General features: G+C 48.5%; 7 protein-coding genes across 7 annotated transcripts; 3 read left to right on the top strand and 4 right to left on the bottom strand.

Moving 5' to 3' along the window:
• Positions 1-431: 431 nt before the first annotated feature.
• On the top strand, positions 432-632 carry N7503_002078 (uncharacterized protein; the record flags this gene model as incomplete). The annotated part of the gene is made up of 1 exon (XM_057061625.1): positions 432-632. The coding sequence occupies one exon, from the start codon at positions 432-434 to the stop codon at positions 630-632; it is 201 nt and encodes a 66-aa protein (XP_056925587.1).
• Positions 633-1566: 934 nt separating this feature from the next.
• Positions 1567-3891, bottom strand: N7503_002077 (putative G-patch domain protein (TFIP11); the record flags this gene model as incomplete). Its single annotated transcript, XM_057061624.1, has 1 exon — positions 1567-3891. One exon carries the CDS (start codon positions 3889-3891, stop codon positions 1567-1569), a length of 2325 nt encoding a protein of 774 aa, XP_056925586.1.
• Positions 3892-4177: 286 nt separating this feature from the next.
• Positions 4178-5063, top strand: sod2 (superoxide dismutase sodB; the record flags this gene model as incomplete). Its single annotated transcript, XM_057061623.1, has 4 exons — positions 4178-4301; positions 4382-4788; positions 4849-4916; positions 4976-5063. 4 exons carry the CDS (start codon positions 4178-4180, stop codon positions 5061-5063), a joined length of 687 nt encoding a protein of 228 aa, XP_056925585.1.
• A 477-nt stretch (positions 5064-5540) lies between these two features.
• Positions 5541-7013, top strand: N7503_002075 (uncharacterized protein; the record flags this gene model as incomplete). The annotated part of the gene is made up of 1 exon (XM_057061622.1): positions 5541-7013. One exon carries the CDS (start codon positions 5541-5543, stop codon positions 7011-7013), a length of 1473 nt encoding a protein of 490 aa, XP_056925584.1.
• Positions 7014-7531: 518 nt separating this feature from the next.
• On the bottom strand, positions 7532-10605 carry N7503_002074 (uncharacterized protein; the record flags this gene model as incomplete). The annotated part of the gene is made up of 4 exons (XM_057061621.1): positions 7532-9865; positions 9914-10161; positions 10214-10366; positions 10458-10605. The coding sequence occupies 4 exons, from the start codon at positions 10603-10605 to the stop codon at positions 7532-7534; spliced, it is 2883 nt and encodes a 960-aa protein (XP_056925583.1).
• Positions 10606-11738: 1133 nt separating this feature from the next.
• Positions 11739-12728, bottom strand: psf3 (DNA replication protein PSF3). Its single transcript, XM_057061620.1, has 6 exons — positions 12662-12728; positions 12515-12583; positions 12405-12463; positions 12147-12336; positions 11985-12093; positions 11739-11928 (listed from the first exon to the last, which is right to left on the bottom strand). Exons 1-6 carry the CDS (start codon positions 12701-12703, stop codon positions 11861-11863), a joined length of 537 nt encoding a protein of 178 aa, XP_056925582.1. The 5' UTR covers positions 12704-12728; the 3' UTR covers positions 11739-11860.
• Positions 12729-17079: 4351 nt separating this feature from the next.
• Positions 17080-18396, bottom strand: N7503_002072 (WD40 repeat domain-containing protein; the record flags this gene model as incomplete). Its single annotated transcript, XM_057061619.1, has 1 exon — positions 17080-18396. One exon carries the CDS (start codon positions 18394-18396, stop codon positions 17080-17082), a length of 1317 nt encoding a protein of 438 aa, XP_056925581.1.
• Positions 18397-18536: the final 140 nt, after the last annotated feature.

Below are 18536 nucleotides of genomic sequence, written 5' to 3'. Positions count from 1 at the left end.
TCTCAATGTTTTCTTTTAGGGATTCTGGACAACGATGTTCTTGGCCGGTTTGAAGCAAAGTATCCAAACTTATTGTACCGTAATAGAGCAAATCGTGGCAATGACTGACGTCAATGTAGATGGACAATCTACAAGACACAAGAAATGGAAAAGTCCAATTAAATAAAAGTGGACTGGTCTGGAGGATATGGTCAAAGGGGGCAATGTGGTAATATGAGAATATGTCCGTGAAACAACCCTTGGGTATGAAAGGGAATGGATTGATGGATGAGAAAAAGTAAAATGCCCTGAATCAAGCTAGGTCCTATCGATCCTTTTAATTCCTCCTGTAGCCCAAAACTTTTCACCGTCTCAGCAACCTCCACAGCCAACGATTTCCAATAGCACAACATCTAGCCCAAAAAAGTTCGGAGATACATAAAAAAACGGACATGCATTGGGCAAAGAGGGGCGATTCACCAATCAACAGCCAGGCAAAGGTCAGCGACAACGCCTTTTACCTGGATCGCAAGGTTCAAGGTCCGCCCAGTCCATTCTTTCGTCTGCAGGAGAATGAGGTGTTGCATCAAATGCGCGACTCGCGATTGGTGGTGGTGGTTGTGATTACCATTGTCTCGTCTGTGATTGGCTGAGAGCGGTCGATCGCAGATCCGCGGCTCCACTGTGATACATTTCATTGTGTCATTATTGGCCACGCTCGGCCTTAGGGCTTCACGGAGGTCGGACTTTCTAGATTTATCGGTGTTTTGCTGTGTAAGCCCGAGCTTGGCATATCTGTGTTTACGCGTGGGTTTCGGAATAGTCTCAACTAGCTCTGTTCAGGAGTACACGTATACCTATAGAGTTCTAAGGGAGATCTACTATGAAACCCTCGATAATATACTAGATCATGATACTCAGATACAATTTATGGAATAAATAACACTCTGAAGACTCTGTAGACTCAACCCATCTCCATCAAATTCTTAAATTCTCATTATGAATCTTATGAACGGATGAGACTTTTATACTTTCCGTGAAATGGAATTTTCTAGGCCAACGCTAGCTTGATAGAAGTGGGGAACCAGGCTAAGGCTGCCGCCCTTGGCGTGAGATTTGATATCCACTTCTCTCCACATTTTTCAAATTTTCCAAGGTTTGAAGATTGAAGAAAAGAGCTAGTTCTTCTGAACCGCTCAAATTCCTTTTACAGTGGGGGATAATGTCTAGATCGACAAATCAGCTACATCTCCTGGCCTGTTGTAGACAGCGGGAAGTAGTATGCTTGGCAGTATCCCGTTCCATGTACGCGATTTGTCAAGGAATTCAAATCCCCCTAGAGAAAAATGAGCTCTGTTCAGGCTACTCAAATGATACTCAATTATCAACTGCATGCTATCATAAGATAGGGCTAAATGGCCGAGAATAAACAAGCATTCCAATGGATGATATACTCAAACAGAGTTAATAAAAGGGCAATATAAACGCGCATTCCTCGAAAGTACAATGGGGATATCATTTGCAGTGCCTGAAATAAGGCAGTGGATAAAAAAAGGTTTGAGTTGAGTACATTGATCCGGTCCAAGGTTACCGTCCTTCGGCAAGCTCGACCAATCGATCCTCCAACAACATCGGCTCCCAGAGCTCTTTGGATTTCTTGTTCTGCACCCGCAGCACATCACCTTGCATATATGCCACAATGCCACCCTTGCCAGTCGCACTGGCAGTAATGCGGAACAACGGCAGTCCATTTTGGGGGTTTGCTTCGCGCAGCGGTAAGAGGATGAGGCCTTGCTCCACACACCAGTTCTCCACGATCTCTTTAAAGGATGGCTCCTCCATAGCCTGGGGCTTGGGTCGAGAAGCAGCAGTAGATGCTGCGGCTGCGGCTGCTGCCTTGGCCTCGGATTCTTCTTGTGAGGGAAGTTTGGGTTGAGCACCAGCTATTGGACGTGAAAGCTCGGCAGCTGCACGATCGCCAAGTTCCAAGGCCTGGTGCATGGTCTGCAAGCCTTTGTTCCATTCTTCTTCCACAATGGTGAGCTCGTTAACTTCGGACGGAATCTGCTCACGCCACCAAGAGAACCAGGTACCGACTTCCTCGTAATTTGGATCATTGGTAAGCCATATGTAGAGAATTTCGTGCCATTTGGGGAAGAAGTCGGAGATAAGTAGTAGACCCATAACGTTAGGTTTGAAGTAGTCCTTCCATCGAAGAACATCCTCGAGTGCAGTCAAATCCTGGTCTTGGGGGTTTACTGTGAAATCTTCACGCAGATGGCGCGCAAGACGTGGGAGCAAGTGATTGCGTAGACATATGTCAAACTCGGAGCGCAAGGCATCCCGCCAGAGGTCGAGTCCGTTGATAAGACCTCGGCGTAGGCTCCATGAATCCAGCACTACGCGGAATTTTCTCTTGGTGTCGGACATAAGACCAGTTGGTTGTTTGGGGTTCGTGTGTCGTTCATCCAGATATTGTAGCCACTGGAAAAGCCACCAGGGAAATTGGCCATCCTGTTGACTGGAGGGGTTTCGTCGACTGCTCCGTGGTTTCCATGCCTTCAAAGCTCCACTGAGTTTTGGTACGACTAGTTGGTCGAGAATATTCGAATATACAAAAGACGGGACAATGTTTTTCCATGCTTCAACCAATGCTGTCGCAGCGGATGGATCGTATACATCCCAATCATTCATGAGAGCCGAGCGCACTCGCGGAAGCCAAATGGTGTAGATCATGGTCTCATAAGGCGAAGTAGATGACCGCGGGCGAAATTCTTCATTCTCGTTCCGGCGAGAAAGAAGAGGCTGAAGGCGAATGAGGTGAGACACAAGGAAAGTAGGATCTTGAAGAGGCTCCCACTCCTCCATAGCCTGGCGGAAGAGCGGGTGGATGGCGGCAACGGCGGTCTCAGCCAGTTTGTATTCGTCCGCAATATCCCGGTATTTGGATTCCATTTCTTCAAGCTTGCCAGTCATTTCATCGAACTTGGAGATGATGCTTTCGTCGTGTTCGAAGATATCCAGCTCTTCCACAGCGGCGATCAGTCCGGTAAGATGGTTGACCTTCCCTTGGTACGCATCTAGTTCCTCCACAACCTGAGCCTCTTCGATTTCGATGAATTTCTTCCGTTCGGTCAAGCCCTTCCATTCGTCTGCGAAGGCTTCCAAGTCGTTCCGAGCACGTTGAGCAATCTTGTAGGCCTCTCCTTCTTCTTGGGTGACGAACTGCTGTGATGTCATCAAACCAGCTGTCGACGTCAAGACACGCTGTTCCTTGCCTGTAGCATCGACCAGAGATTTGAGCACATTTGGCACTTCCAGCCCCTCCATGTCGGCTTCGATCTCTCGCGCAGTCCGGAATTTGGGCTTGGCTCGTGGAACGGGGGTGCCCGTGCCACTGCGACTCCCTCCTTTGCGCTCCTCTTTCTTCTTCCGTCGTCTTTGTCTCTCTTCGTCGGAACTGTCTTCGATGGTTTCGCCTCGGCGCGCGGCCTCTCGTTTTTCTTCGTCGCGTGCCTGTTTCGTCTTCTCCTGGACCGCGCCCAAACCTGCACCCTGGGGTCGAGCCTGCGCTTCAATCGGCTTCACAATACCCTGGCCAGTGGATCCAAGACCTGATCCTTCCTTGTAGCCCATCTTCGCCATCATGCGCGCGGCAAAGGAGCTGCCTGCGGGGCCTTTTCCTCCTCCGCGGGCTGCACCGCCTCCTCCTTTGCCTGCTGTATTAATATTGGCCATGTTGTTCCGGGGATTGCGGGCTGCGCTACCTAGACCGCCCATCCTTGGAGGCGACTCGGATCGAGAGGCGGCTCTTTTGAAGCCACGAAAGCCGCCAGTCGGGCGCTCGTCTTCGTCGGAACTCATGTCGTTGACTTTGCGCTTCTGGCCAGCGTAGGATGAAGGCGAAGCCATGACTTCACGCTGACACCGTAAAGCAGGATCAAGTGACAGGCACCTGCAAATGAAAGAAAGATGGCTGCGAATCGTCAAAGCTTAAGCTCGAGATTCACGTGGAGATTGGGAGATTGTCCGGGGCGGAAAAACCCGCATCCGACGGACGAAAACAAGATGACGTTAAGCTCGGTTACTTCATAGCTCTTAAGGTGTAATCCCTCTCTTCTCTTTTTTCCCTTCTTTTTTACGTATAGTAATATCCCCCCTCCATCCAATTTATTTTATAAAATCTCATACATTCACAATGGCTGCTGTCCTCGCCAACTCGGCCCGCTTTGCCCTCCGCTCGGGAGCTTCGGCCTCCTCCAAGGCCGGCGCTGCTGGCTTGACCTTTGTCCGCGGCAAGGCTACTTTGCCCGATCTGTCCTGTAAGCCGACATTCTCAGCGCATTTGTGCTAGCATGGAGTACAACTCCTCCCTGGCAAGCCGAACTGACCGGAAAACCAGACGACTATGGCGCCCTGGAGCCCTCCATCAACGGCAAGATCATGGAGCTGCACCACAAGAACCACCACAACACATATGTCACCAGCTACAACACCGCTATTGAGCAGCTCCAGGAGGCTCAGCACAAGGGTGACATTGCCGCCCAGATTGCCCTGAAGCCCCTCATCAACTTCCACGGTGGTGGCCACCTGAACCACACCCTCTTCTGGGAGAACTTGGCTCCCAAGAGCGCTGGCGGTGGTGAGCCCCCATCCGGTGCTCTGTCCCAGGCTATCAACTCCACCTACGGTAGCTTCGAGGAGTTCCAGAAGAAGATGAACACCGCTCTGGCTGGCATCCAGGGTAGCGGTTGGGCTTGGCTCGTCAAGGACAAGCACACCGGCCAGATCGGCATCCGCACCTACGCTGTAAGTAGAATAGTGACCACTAAAGTCGGAAATGAAACATCATGACTGACTCCTATGTAGAACCAGGACCCCGTTGTCGGCCAGTTCGAGCCCCTCCTTGGTATTGACGCCTGGGAGCACGCCTACTAGTAAGTTTACTCGTCATATTATGTGGAACCTCATGAAACAGTCGCTAATAATTGAATAGCTTGCAATACCAGAACCGCAAGGCCGAGTACTTCGGCGCCATCTGGGACGTGATCAACTGGAAGACCGTTGAGAAGCGCTTCTCGTAAATCACAGTGATTTAGCGAAGTAGTTCCCAATATCCCTGTATTGTAGCACGTGTCTGCCAATTTAATCAGATTTATATCACGTCTAAAAATGATCCTTTTCTTCCAAGCATTCTAGTATAGATGCATCCTATGTCATGATGATTTTACGTTTTAGATTCTACAATGGTGAAATACCAGCCAGAACGTATGGCTTACGGCGTGATTGGCGACAATTGAAACAAATACTTAATGTGGCAGAAAATTAATTCTGTTTAGTGTTTAGTTCATGGCTTTTGAAGTCAGTGTGACACATACTCTGGACACGCTAAGAGCCCATCCGGTCTGGGCTCAGCGGACCGCCTCGGCCCGTATGCAGTCCGCGCGCGTCATTAAGGGTCTCGACTTTCGAATCTGCTAACCCGAACATAACCTCAACATGCAACAACCACAATGAAATTCTCCGACAAAAAAGATCCCTCCGTTGAGCTAACGCACAAAATGTCCGCTGAAAGCCCCGGCCCGAAGCAATCCGGCTTCAAGGCATTCTTCACAAATGCCCTCCGTCCAAAAAAATCCCGCCAAACCCTCCGCAAAGGCAGCTCTCGATCAATGACAGACCTACGCCTTTCCACATCCTCGCGACCCAGCACTGCTGATGCACCTCCAATGCCAGACCTGGCACCACTCCAGGCCCACCGCCTGAAATACAGACAAGCCCACGCGAACCTGGATACACAGCTAGGAGAGCGCAGCGATTACACCACCATCATCCACTCCATTGGCGTGCTGGATGCTGACGATACTTTCGTTGCAGCTGGGCTGGACAGCGAATACCGCGATCCCGGCGAGGGCGATATCGCAAAGCTCACGCCGGAGCTCTGGGCAAAGATTGCGGGATACCTGGATCCGGCTGATGCGGCCTCGTTGGCGCTTTCTACTATCACGCTTTACCGCCGACTGGGAAAGAAGTATTTCACTGCACTGAGTGTGCCGGAGAATTTCGATTATAAGATGCGGTTCCTTGCGGGTATTGATCAGTCGCTCCCGCATCATCTACTCTGCTTCCCATGTGGGAAATACCACCGACGTACAGCGGAGGGTACGGAACGACTTCGACCATCGCACGTTATTAATCCGCTTTTCAATTGCCCCGAAGCTATGAATTCGTCGAATCCACCGCCCCGACACCGTATAACGCATGGCCGTATGCTCCCCTTCGCATTCGTGCAGCTGATCATGCGCGCATACCGCTTCGGACCCAAATACGGCATTACAACCGATACTATGAATCGACGCTGGACAAGAGATGGATGGACACATGCCTCCCGATTCATTATCCACGAAGGCAGACTCCTCATGCGCGTAAAAAGCCAGGCATGCGCTGACCCCGATATGCCACCCTCTCTCGTCCGGATCCTGCTACACTCTCGTGAAGACTACTGGCCGTATTTCAGCGCTTGCGCGCACTGGCGCGACGGTGTACTCATGCCCGCTTGTCGATGCGCGCTGGAACATATACCCAAACCTAGAAGTACGGGCGGATTACAAGGGATGGAGCATAAAGTCAAGGATAAGTGGACGGGATATAAATTTGATCCGAACGCTTTGACGACGCTGTGTGGGTTCTGTAGACCCATGCGCCGGTGTCCGGAGTGTCCCACTGAGTATCTGATTGAGGTCAAACTTACGGAGGATCGGAGTGATCCGAAAGCAATGGTGTTTCGGCAGGCTATTGTTGTTACGCAGTGGACTGATCTTGGAGATGGGACTTTGCCTAGTGGGCCTCAGTGGGGCTCTATTAATGGCACTAGGGATGATTATGATTCGTTTCAACATCCTCATTATGCGAAGAGAGGTCTTGCGAGTATATTCGAGGCGGCGATCACAGCCGATACGTTACCCGGTCAGAGAGTTCTTTCGTTGAATCCGAAGCAAAAGAAGTTAGGCGAGAAGGGGCATGATTGGTATTAGGTGCACCTTGTCTTGCTATCTTTCTATCAATGTACTCGTTATAATTATCAGCCTGTGGGTTTGAGGACTTGGCGTTCGTTACAAAACTGGTTTGGAGTTTGGGATATAATGAGATTGGCCTCGAATAGGTTAAAGGATCTAGGTGTAATGTGAATCAATTTATCAGACATTGACTGGAAGATCATGAAGAACGTATGAATTCATTGCATCGGGAAAAGGCAAATGACGATATCAAATAAATCGCTTCTGAAAATCGAAAAACCGCCGCTGCATGTCTCATCCAGAAATAACGAAGATTGGACCTCCTGACCCGCAGGAGTGAAAATGAAAAAAATGCAGATACGAATCAAAACGTTTTTCGCATAAGGCATCAAAAGAAGTCAGAAGCATCATCAGGCATCTTATAGATGAGAAAGCGCTTGACTCACTGAGCCCGTCGGTATTGTTGGTGTACAGGATGGGTGGGGTATCATATAAATACAATTGAAAACAGAGCGAATGAGGTCGTGGAGATGAACCTAATTCACTCTGCGAGAATGGCGACCCACATATCGTGGGCGTCGAGAAGTATCATCAGAGCGCATCGTCATCTCAGAGCGCGGACGCACCACAGGAGCATCCATTGAATCGGGGGTATCAGGTCGCTCAGAAACAAACCCATTATCTTGTCCAAGACGCGAAGAGGCACGAGGGGGTGGTTCCCTGGATTCAATTTCGGAGAATTTCTCGGCCACAACGGGGGTGGACGGCTCAGACCGTTTTCCGCCAACGCCTTTCATCCAGCCAAAGATTCCAAGTGAGCTGCGGCGCTTGTGCTCCACGCTATTTGATGTCGTAGGGCGTGCGGAGATGGTGGCAGAGCCTGAGGGGTGGGTAGAATCTCTTGCCTCCATGAAAGATTGGTGGAGAGCTCGGCGGCCACCGAAGCTAGCACCGAAAGCTTCGTTGGTAACGGGGACGCTGGATGAGTATATGTCGTTCGAGTTTGTGATGATTTGGGACATGGGACGGCGGTTTGCGCCTCCAATGTTTCGTGTTTTGGGAATGATTGGGGAGGGGGCGCCATCGTCCTCTTCATCCATGAAATCCGGGGCGATTGGAGAGGATTGGAGGCGGCGGGTAGCATTGGCCGAACGGTTGAAGAAGGGGGGCCGGAAGCTCAGGCGGCGTCTTTGCTCAGGTTCGGGTGTATTGACTCTTGGGGCAGGAACATCGGCGACGGGTTGTTCCAGTACATCCAAGGTATCCAAGTCAAGGGTTGGTACGTCGGCGACTTCAGGTTCGATAACATAGGAGTCGACGCTGGCGTCATCATGGAAAGCTGCTTGGCTTATCACCAGGTGGTGAGGCTCCGTAGGTTTGGGCTCGATGCGAAGGCCACGCTCTCTCTCTTTCCGAGAACGAGGGCCCTGCTTTGCGGCCGCGATCCAATCCTGAGGGGTCAGCGGCGGTGAGTCACTGATTGAGTCGACGGTTTGTGTATCCGACATAATGGTCTTTGATGGACTTTGACCCGGAGTGACTGCTGGCGCTACTGCGGCCTTGTCGTTTTGATAGAAAGGATCGTTAAAACCGTCAATAATAGGGTTGTCAGGGCTACCCGGTCCAAGGAGTGCACTAGCTTTGGAAGCGACAGTGTTGAAAGGGTAGAAAACTGGCGAGCTCATGTCCGCTGTTGACATACGAGGGGTATCGCTGCAGTTCGTTTGCATGCTATCCGTAATATCACTGCCATTGAAGCTGCGTCGAGTGGTGAGTTCATCGGCAGAGCGACGGCGGGCAAGTGGCCGACCAGCAAACCACGTCTCACCCTCAGGCTTAGGACTCTTTCGGGCTGCAATGCTGCCTTCCGAACCGTTGTTGGCCGTAACATAAGCTGTGCTCATTGTATCAGGAGTGGGAGGAAGATGAGCACCTCCAAAGAGCGATGCATCGAGCCGCCCACGTCCACGCGGTTTGGTCGAGTACAACTCGCCCGTGAATGTCAATTGGCTTACTTTCGAAGCATCGGAAGCTGCTCGAGATTGGCGTCTCCTGACGATGGTCTGAGTGTCCGTTCGTGTTTGCATCCATCGGTCGATCCGGTCCTCCTTGCTCTCTTCTCGCTGAGATGCGGCAGCGTAACTATCCACGCTTTCCCTCGATGCCTTCCGGACTGGGATCTCGAGCTTATCAAAATCATTCCATTTTGTGGGGGTATCAAAGGGATGCAATTCGCTGCATTCGCTAAGAACACTAAGTCGTGGAGATCCGGACTCCAAAGTATCGGTCATAGTGTGCAGGCTTTCAGACTTGGTTAGTTGGCTCAAGGCGGAGCGTGACTTGTTGTTCTCAGGCACATAGAGACTGCGAAGAGTGGCAGTACTTTTATTGTCATCGCGCAAAAAGGAGGGAGCTTTGCTGAGCTGTCGTAATTCGGGAGACATGACCACAGATCGTGCTCTTTTGGACGAGGTTCGTTCCGGAATATCGATCACGATTTGGTTCCTTGGTGAAGCATTCGGCCCGTCGAGCACCAGTCTGTTCATTGACAATGAGGTCGATCGTCCGTTGTTTTTGAGTTGCTCGTTTTCGGCTTCCAGTTTGCAAATCCATTGGACTGCCTCCTCCACGGCTTTATCTTTAGTATCAAGGTCCTGGCGCAGTTGGCTGTTGGCTTCTCGCAAGCCTTGGTTGCGCCTGTTCATCTCACGCAGCTCCATCACTTCCTCTTCCAAGTTCTGCAGTCGACTAAGCTCCTCCTCCATTGCTTGCATTCGCTCCAGCTTCTTCTCCATCACGCCCATCTGCTGTGTGCGGTGAAAAATCTCCAGTTTTAAGTCGAAATTCAGTTTAGTCATTTTTGAGACGTACTACTGGCGTCAGCTGGGATCATGTCAGTGCTCGAGATCGATTCATACCTGATCCATTTCCCGCACTCCTATTTCCTTCGACTGTGGCGCATTCGCACTGGAGAACTGGCTAAATTTGCGTGCCTTTTCTGACGCGGTGTCTTCTTGTACTCGCGGCCTATCTGGGGTTCTCGGACTTTCTGCACCATCCTCAGACATGCCTCGTGAGCCACGATGGGCTCGCTCTTCCTTCAACAACCCCTGTAGCAAGCTTGATGTCGGATTGATTAATGTTGGAGTACCACATTCTGGTGTCCCTAGATCATTGTCAGATTCCTTCCAAAGTGCTCATGACATTGGGAATCATACTACTATACTGGTGCGGTGGTGTCTGAGCACCACATCGTACAGGTGATTGATCATTGAGCCAAGATCGCTCAGCGCCGTTACGGGGCGGAGTATACATATTGCTTCGGCCCTTGACACGAGAAAGCGACGGGTGCTGAGGTCGATCAGCCTGATCTGAGAAGTGGTGGTGTTAGTCCCGATTGAGGGGTATTTGAAATCGGACTGAGCTCGGACCGATTCAACTGAAGAACAAGGATGGACGCACTAGTGCTGGAGCGAGACTTAAAGGACTCACTGCGGACAGTGGGCGCGGTCTCAGTATGATATACCAGATCTTTTGAATGCGAAGGGGCCTTCTGCACGGAAGCGCTCCGCTTTTGAACTTTCTTTTGCTTTTCCATGGCTGGATCCATTATTTTTTAGTTTTTCAGTTCATGCGCATACTTGACGCACAGCGGATATGCCGTTTAGGAGGGACGCCTGCGCCCTGATCAATCAGCGTGGAGAATATCTGGTTGGTGCAGATCGAGGCGCCACTTGCATCGGGTATATTGTGCAAATATTGGTGTAATCGTAGATGCAATTGGGTGAGATTTAGAAATGTATCGGACGATCTGTAATAGACGTGGGAAAAGTGACTGCAGGAAGCGAGGGGTGGAGGAGACAGGGACGCAAATCACGACAGATCTTGGTAGAACGAGTGGAGACTGAACCAGAACCCTTGTTCCACTGGTTCTGGCGATTGGAAAATGGATCACAATTCGATTCAAGGGTCGAGTCCACCGAAGTGAGGTATCGTGAAGCGAGGGGATAAATAGAATTGTGATAAGTCGCGCGCGTCACATGGTAGGATAACGAAAAGAAAAGCGAAAGAGAGACAAGATAAGTGATCAGAGAAATCGAGATTCGATCTCGATCGCAAAGATGTTTATTGTTGGCCCTGGGCCTAGAAACTGGAATGAAGGGAAAGAATGGAAGAATGATAGAAAAGCATAAAATTTTTGTGATCGCAGCACAGTCCAGCACAGTCCAGCCCAGCCTCTCTACAGGTCGATCACTGTTCCTGACATCAGACCCAATCGGGTGGTGGTGGGGCGCGTCTCAGCTTCCCTTACTCTCGGGTTTTAAGGGGTCAATGGTCTCATTTTCAGGAAACAAATTGAACTCTATCACCTCGTCACATCCAGACTTCATTCTTATCACCGTTTTATGTATGATTATTTCCGAGAGTCCTATGTATCTCGGACCTTTACTTTATCTTCTTGATCCACTCTCGTATTCCCTTCTGCCGCTTTCCGCCAAACCAACCGGTAGTTTGTCGCGTGGCTGAACTAACCCCTTTTTACTCTAAGCACATGCGTCGTCATGACTGGACTGATCGCATGCTGATCGCCTCCAGACCTGTCCACTTGCCCCGCGCTCCACGTCACATTAGAATCTTCCTCTAAGACCTGTGCACTTTGACTTTTATTGTTCCTTTAATATACGTACATAAACCAGATAGACACCCAGCTTGATGGAAAACAGGAATTAGTAAAAAAAAAAAAAAAAAAAACTAAACATAGTATTGTTAAAGTTAAAGGCATGATAGATCTCATAACGGGCAGTCGATGACTCCCAAGGACGAGCACAGCTCAGCCCATGTCACCCCGCCACCTTCGCACGGTCTCACTTCCTCTTCGCCTCTCCAGCCCAAATCCGCATCGCTTTTGCTCGGTCATGTGCAGCCCGGAATACTATCATTGGTTAGTAAAATCCATCCAATCGTCTTGCATTCCGGAGTAAAACATACATTGACGCTCCGTCTCGTCCAATCCGCGCAGGAATTCAACACCATCACCTACCGCTCCCCGTGGATTGTGGGCCTGGTCAGCAATTTCTGCTGCTCGGCGCTTGAATGTCTAGTAAGATAATGTTAGATAGGAATGGCATCTATGGTCGGGGGCAGACATACATCGGTCAACACATCGACCATTTCTTCTTCTTCGAATAGTTCCAGAATCCGCTCGCTGAGATTATAGAAATGCGGTGCTAGAGCGCGCAAATCCACGGTGCGGGGATCAGCTTTCAATGCGTTCATCACTCGCTCCGAGAGCGCCTCGGGCATATCAAGTGTGACAAGACGTGATGTCCCGATTCGGGCTCTAGAAAATTACCCGTGTATCAGAAGCAAAGTTCCTAGCAGGTCTAGATTCGGGTATATTCATCTCACGCGATAGAAAGCATTTCACCAAGCCATAGTGGAAGATCGATGCGAGTCCCGGCTTTGATCTGGATAATTTTAATGAGCGAGTCGATCAAAGTACATCAAAGGAGACGTACATCTTCACCGGGGTTACCTTCCAAGACTCCTAGTCCAGGCACCTCAAGCTCGAAGGTACATGGCAGTTTCTGGATGCAAAAGCGTTAGCTGTGGTGCGAAGCTTTAGGCCTTTCGCTGAGACCTCTCGATTTGGGGCCCATTCTCACCTGAGCATCTGTCAATATTGAGTCAATGTCATAGTACGACATGGTGACCCATTAGAAGAATTGTTCCTAGGATCAAGAGTGCTGAGTGCTGTTATCAAGGCGCGTCCGCGTTCCGCTATTGACGGCGCGCGTGATCACGTGTGCTAATTTGTGGGTTTTCCAGATTTTCCGAATTGGGACTTGATAGGCTTGGCAGTGTCACGTATGATGCATTGACGAAGATTTTGCCTTGCACTCTTTTGGAATTCCTGGATTTTTGATCTTGTCTGGCTTTCAACAATGTACTGAATCGTGTCTCATTGATCAACTTGTTTTAAGATTCAGCTGCCTGCTCCAATACACTAAATAGTGGTCGGGTAATCCAATAATCCGGACATGGTGTAGTTGGCTATCGCATCTGACTGTAATAGAATTTCAGTTTATCAGAAAGTCCGCGGTTCGATTCCGCGTGTCCGGATAACTTTTTTTGCTTGTTCTTCCGAATCTACAGGCCGTTTTGGTGGCGTAGGAGATAGTGGGGTAGAAGTGGGGAGCCATGAATGTCAAAGTTGAGACTACTATGGCTGGTATCTCTAATCTAGTATATTATGGTGGGTAGTCATAGTAAACTCTCAATGATATGCAAAAACAAGTTGATTCTCAAGTCAAATGGGTTATATTCTTTGAAGTGAGTCGTCAGTCACTCTTGTTGGAAGAAGTAATGATATGTGTATGGAGTGCAAAAAGACAAAAAGTTATCCGGACACGCGGAATCGAACCGCGGACTTTCTGATAAACTGAAATTCTATTACAGTCAGATGCGATAGCCAACTACACCATGTCCGGATTTTATGAAGGGCAGACCCAGTTTTGACACTATGATAGCCACAATAACCCATAGAAATAAAAACCGTCCGGCCCAATGCAATCCCCCATGATAAAGATTCCATAACATATGCCATCATAATCTCCTTAGTTTCAGCGAACACTGGTATCCTCGGGCTTGTTTTACAAGGTTCCAAGCCTTTCAGGCGCCGTATAGATCCTTCTCGAATAAGCTGCTACCGCACTGTCGCTTGCGACCATGTTCAACTCTTAAGTTATTACTGCTCTCTGGTGTCTTCACGAGTAAGGGCATGCTTTCTTTTATCATTGACTAAGAATGAGTAGTAAGACTAAGTAGTGAAGCAAGAAGCCAAGAGATTTCGCAGAGTTCGGAAATAAGGTGCCCTTTCTTATCTCCCGACTTGATAGACTTCAATCCCTATAGGTTCTCGAGACGAGGTCTGTTGGTAATTGGATCGATGCCACCAGCACGATCTTCTCTCGTCCTCTTCCAATACGAAATCCTGCGCATCCAAAAGGTCCAGACGCAAGAATTTTGAAACTGCCCAGGTGTACTACCAATTGTCTCGCGCCACATTTGAACAAACTCCCCAGGTATGCAGTATCAGCTAATCAAGATTACTTAGTAGTGCTGCTTTATTCAAAGGCAAAGATTGCTTAGCTCACTCGCCTTCAAATAAATGTCAAGTATCACCAATAACTGGCCTCTAAACACCAATTTTGGGGAGATTTCCACCGCATATGATACGTTGACTACCCTTTCCCAGCTGTTTGAAATAATTAATTTCGAAGGTGCTTGCACCTCTATAAGCCCCGGGCCGAGACGAAGATGCTCATGAGCAAAGGATACTTAAATCGATAAGCCTCATGACTGATATATTTTTGGAGCTCTGCCATGACATTTAAACGGGGTTGTAGAAGTTTTGATCTGACAACACCATTTGTCATCCGGATAAAGCTGAATTTGGAGACGGATCCATCTATAACTCGTATCATCAATCCGCCCAACAATAGAGCTCCAAGGCTCTAGAGGTGGACATCTACTTTGGACGTCATCACAATTATTACTAGTATACTAGTATCAGTGAACAAGGTGGCGCCCATCGAGCGGGCTTCAAAGACCGAGCTTGTGTATAAAGAAGCAGCAGCAAGGTATTACCTAATTTCCAATTGCCAAATCTTCCTACTGCAGCAGATTTATCGTCCTGGGTCTCAACTGTACAATCAACAGGAGATTTGAAAGCACTGTTCATACTGAAAATTATTTGTATATGATAATATGATTTAGCGGAGACGTTGAAAAGCTTACCAACTTCAACAGCTGGTGCAATTCTGGAATCAAATTTTCGAGCCGAGAACAACAAGTGGGTTCCATAAATCAGTTGGTTAGAGAGTGGTGCTAATAACGCCAAAGTCGATGGTTAACCCGTCCGGAACCATCTCAATTGGATTCGAATTCGAATCTTGTTCTTTTTGCCCTTTTGCTTTCGTAAGTCTGCAAAACACACGTCGTCAAGTGGGCACAGAACTATCAGCGAAAATTTTCTTTTGGCTGATTGCTTTTTTTTTATCGAAGACAGCTATAAACCCACCGAAAAGTCACGGCAGTGCTGAAAGAAGAAATCTTATGATCGTACTCAATCTGTGACCTGTGTCGCCGTTCCAGTTTTTATGCGCACAAAATACATCTAGGCGGATTAACAACCTTATACAGATTAAGGTTGGCACTTGTTTGAATGGTTTTTCTCGCATGCCTTGTAATTTTTCAGTGGTATTTGAAATAGGAAAACTCATCATTATCTGACTAAACACGGCAAAACAAAAAGACAAAAAAAAGTTATCCGGACACGCGGAATCGAACCGCGGACTTTCTGATGAACTGAAATTCTATTACAGTCAGATGCGATAGCCAACTACACCATGTCCGGATTTTATGAAATATATTCCCTGTTTTGCCAACATAAACTAAAAGTAAAGTGGTTGCATGAAAGATCTCCGACAGTCACCCAATGATTGAAATGCGCGTGACTTTTCTTAAGATATCGGCTATTCCAATCAGTATGAAGCTCCATTTGTGTAGGCTTCTACCAGCAGCGGTGTTATCCCCAACATTGAATATTGGAAACTCTCTTTAATTTGAGGTGGGAATCTCCAATGCAACTGCTTTTTCACTCGTACTCACTAAATACTGTAACCCTTCCGAAGTCCTGCGCTTTGTTGTCCGACATGAATCTCGTAGTGAGCAATTGCTCATATGGGCAGGTGTCTGTTTATTTGTCTTTCCTGTGATAGGACTGTCGTGTTTCTGCGTAGTACTGTACTAACCAGTTCCAGGATTTATGACGGGTGCGAAAATGATTTAAAAATGGAATAAAACTGAAACAAGGTGTTCATTTATGGACTCCAGGGTTTCTGGGGTTCTTATTTGTCTATTAAAAAAACAGTACTGTAGTCGAATATCGGGACTTTGAGGGCATTATGGGGCAGAGTCATTCTGTAGTCAACTTTCTAATGTTGCTGATGGCTAGGCAAGACCTCCGGCTGTTCTTTTCCTTCATTTTGCTTGCCACGCCCAGCTCACACAGTTGCTTGTGGAAATTCCCAAATTCTCAGTCCTGGCCCGTGCGTATAAGCATATTTAAGGTTTTGATCGACTCTTCGTGGCGCGGATAAGCATCTGAGTCGATGTCAAACTGTCATCGGGTTCAGATGGAATGTGATGCCCATATGCCTCTGTATTCGTTGTAGTACGATTCGAACCATCCGAGGCTCACTCGCGGTCCGCTGTACAGCGGCAATACACTCAACTAGTATTGGCCTTCAGTACTTGGGAACCTTGGAAATTACTTCAACTTGGAGGGGGTGGATGACCTTTCCCGTGGACTAGTCAACTGGAGAGCCATTGGTTGTAAAGAGAAAATCCTTGATAGTCCTACATTTGTCCATTTCTCTAGTAGAGGCTGTAATCGATTTGTGATTGTGCCGCTCTGGAGGCAAGATGAAGAAATAGAATAGAGAAAGAACGGAGACGCTAGAGATATGTAAACATTGGAAGTACCAATCTTGGAAATGGATGTTTCCAGATAAGTGTCCTGAGTATGATATATATTTGGTTGCCCCACGCCGTGGTTACACTTGCAAATATTCAAATGTTAGCACTCCAGTGATAAAAAAACCTTTGGACACCTGGCATTCGTGAAACAATCAGCTTGGATCAGAAATGATTTTCGTTCAGCGACCGAGAACCCCAGACCCCCATCAAGAGATAAAAATAGAAAGGTGACTTAAAAGCAGAGATCGTTCTCAGCAAAAAGAATCCGCAAAAAGAAGGAGCAAAAAGTTATCCGGACACGCGGAATCGAACCGCGGACTTTCTGATAAACTATAACTCAATTACAGTCAGATGCGATAGCCAACTACACCATGTCCGGATTTGGATGTAATCTGCACTCAGTTTAACCTACTTATACATTACAGAAATTATCGCAAAAGCTTTTTATCTTGAACCACTCTATAGATCGTCCGAAGCTAGTACGTCTACCTACACTGTTTGGTTCACAGTTTGGTACCGAGACCAAGATACACTAACCCATTCATGGATGCCTTTCCAGGGTACAGCTATCAATGATACCTGTAGTATTCCAGAGCTGCACTGTGCTATCCCAGGAGGCAGACGCCAGCAGCCGGCCCTCTGGCGAGAAGGTCACACACGAGACCGGATTTGAATGGCCACTGAGAGCGCATAGCTGGATACACGTCGCAGTATCCCAGATGCGCACTGTGTTATCTTTGGAGCCAGACGCCAACATTCGACCATCGGGCGAAAAGGCCACAGAGAAAACCGAATTCGAATGGCCCTGGAGAGTCTGTCGCTGAGCGCCTGTCGTAACGTCCCAGAGCCGCACTGTATTATCTCTGGAACCAGACGCCAGTGTCCGACGGTCTGGCGAAAATGCCACTGAGTTAACCGGACTAGAATGGCCCTCAAAAGTGCGTCGCCAAGTGCCCGTCGTAGCGTCCCAGAGCCGCACTGTGCTATCCCACGAGGCAGACGCCAGTATCCGACCGTCGGGCGAGAAGGTCACCGAGTGAACTAGCCTTGTATGGCCCTGAAGAGTATGTTGCTGAGCGCCCGTAGTAGCATCCCAGAGCCGCACTGTGTTATCACCGGAGGCAGACGCTAGCATCTGACCGCTGGGCGAAAAGGCCACTGAGTAAACCAAATTTGAATGGCCCTGGAGAGTGCGTAGCCGAATTCCCGTCACAGCATCCCAGAGCCGCACTGTGTTATCCTTGGAACCAGACGCCAACATCCGACCGTCAGGCGAAAAGGCCACCGAATAAACCATATTTAAATGGCCCTGGAGAGTACGTCGCTGAGCGCCCGTCGCAGTATCCCAGAGCCGCACTGTGTTATCTTTGGAGCCAGACGCCACCATTCGACCATCAGGCGAAAAGGCAACTGATTTAATCGAATCTGAATGACCCTTGAGAATTTGTGATTCTATATCCCGTTTTGTTCTCAACCGTGATAAGTTTGGGACAATACGATTGATGGTTCCAGTGATATGGTTTATAGGTGGTGAGGCGTTTAAAATCCTCTCTTCGCTCCTTATCTGTTGAGGGACAATTCGATGTAGAAGATCCTTAGCATACGCTGCTGCGACCATAGCTGCATACCCTTGCCATTGCTTATTCTTATGAGTGTCAGAATAGTCGCAGATGCCACGGATAACAAGGCATGGAAACTGATTCATCAACCCAGCCGCTTCCATTTCGAAGCATAAAACACCATTTTCCGTGGCAAGCTCATCGCGAATCATAGCATCCTTCATAAGCTGATTGGCCGATGCAATCAAACCATAATGTATTGCCGGATTATCTTCATCCTCAGAGCGTGGATTTCGCATGACTAAGGTAGTGATATCATCGCCACACTCTATCGCGCATGTATATCCACTTTCTAGCGGATTCGGATGTACTATATGACTTCGGTATAGCCGGTCACTCTTGATTCGGCCGCATATATCTTTTCCGTAACCTTGGTTTT

This window comes from Penicillium pulvis, assembly GCF_028828015.1.
Source record: "Penicillium pulvis strain IBT 33274 chromosome Unknown contig_12_segment0_segment0, whole genome shotgun sequence".
NCBI classification, from domain to species: Eukaryota; Fungi; Ascomycota; class Eurotiomycetes; order Eurotiales; family Aspergillaceae; genus Penicillium; species Penicillium pulvis.
This window is presented reverse-complemented; position numbering and strand designations above follow the sequence as displayed.

Coding starts and splice junctions, on each gene's coding strand:
- psf3 (XM_057061620.1), bottom strand. CDS start 12,703: ATGTCGTACTATGACATTGACTCAATATTGACAGATGCTCAG. Junction 12,584..12,661: donor CAATATTGACAGATGCTCAG/GTGAGAATGGGC, acceptor TTTTGCATCCAG/AAACTGCCATGTACCTTCGA. Junction 11,929..11,984: donor GGACGAGACGGAGCGTCAAT/GTATGTTTTACT, acceptor AACCAATGATAG/TATTCCGGGCTGCACATGAC.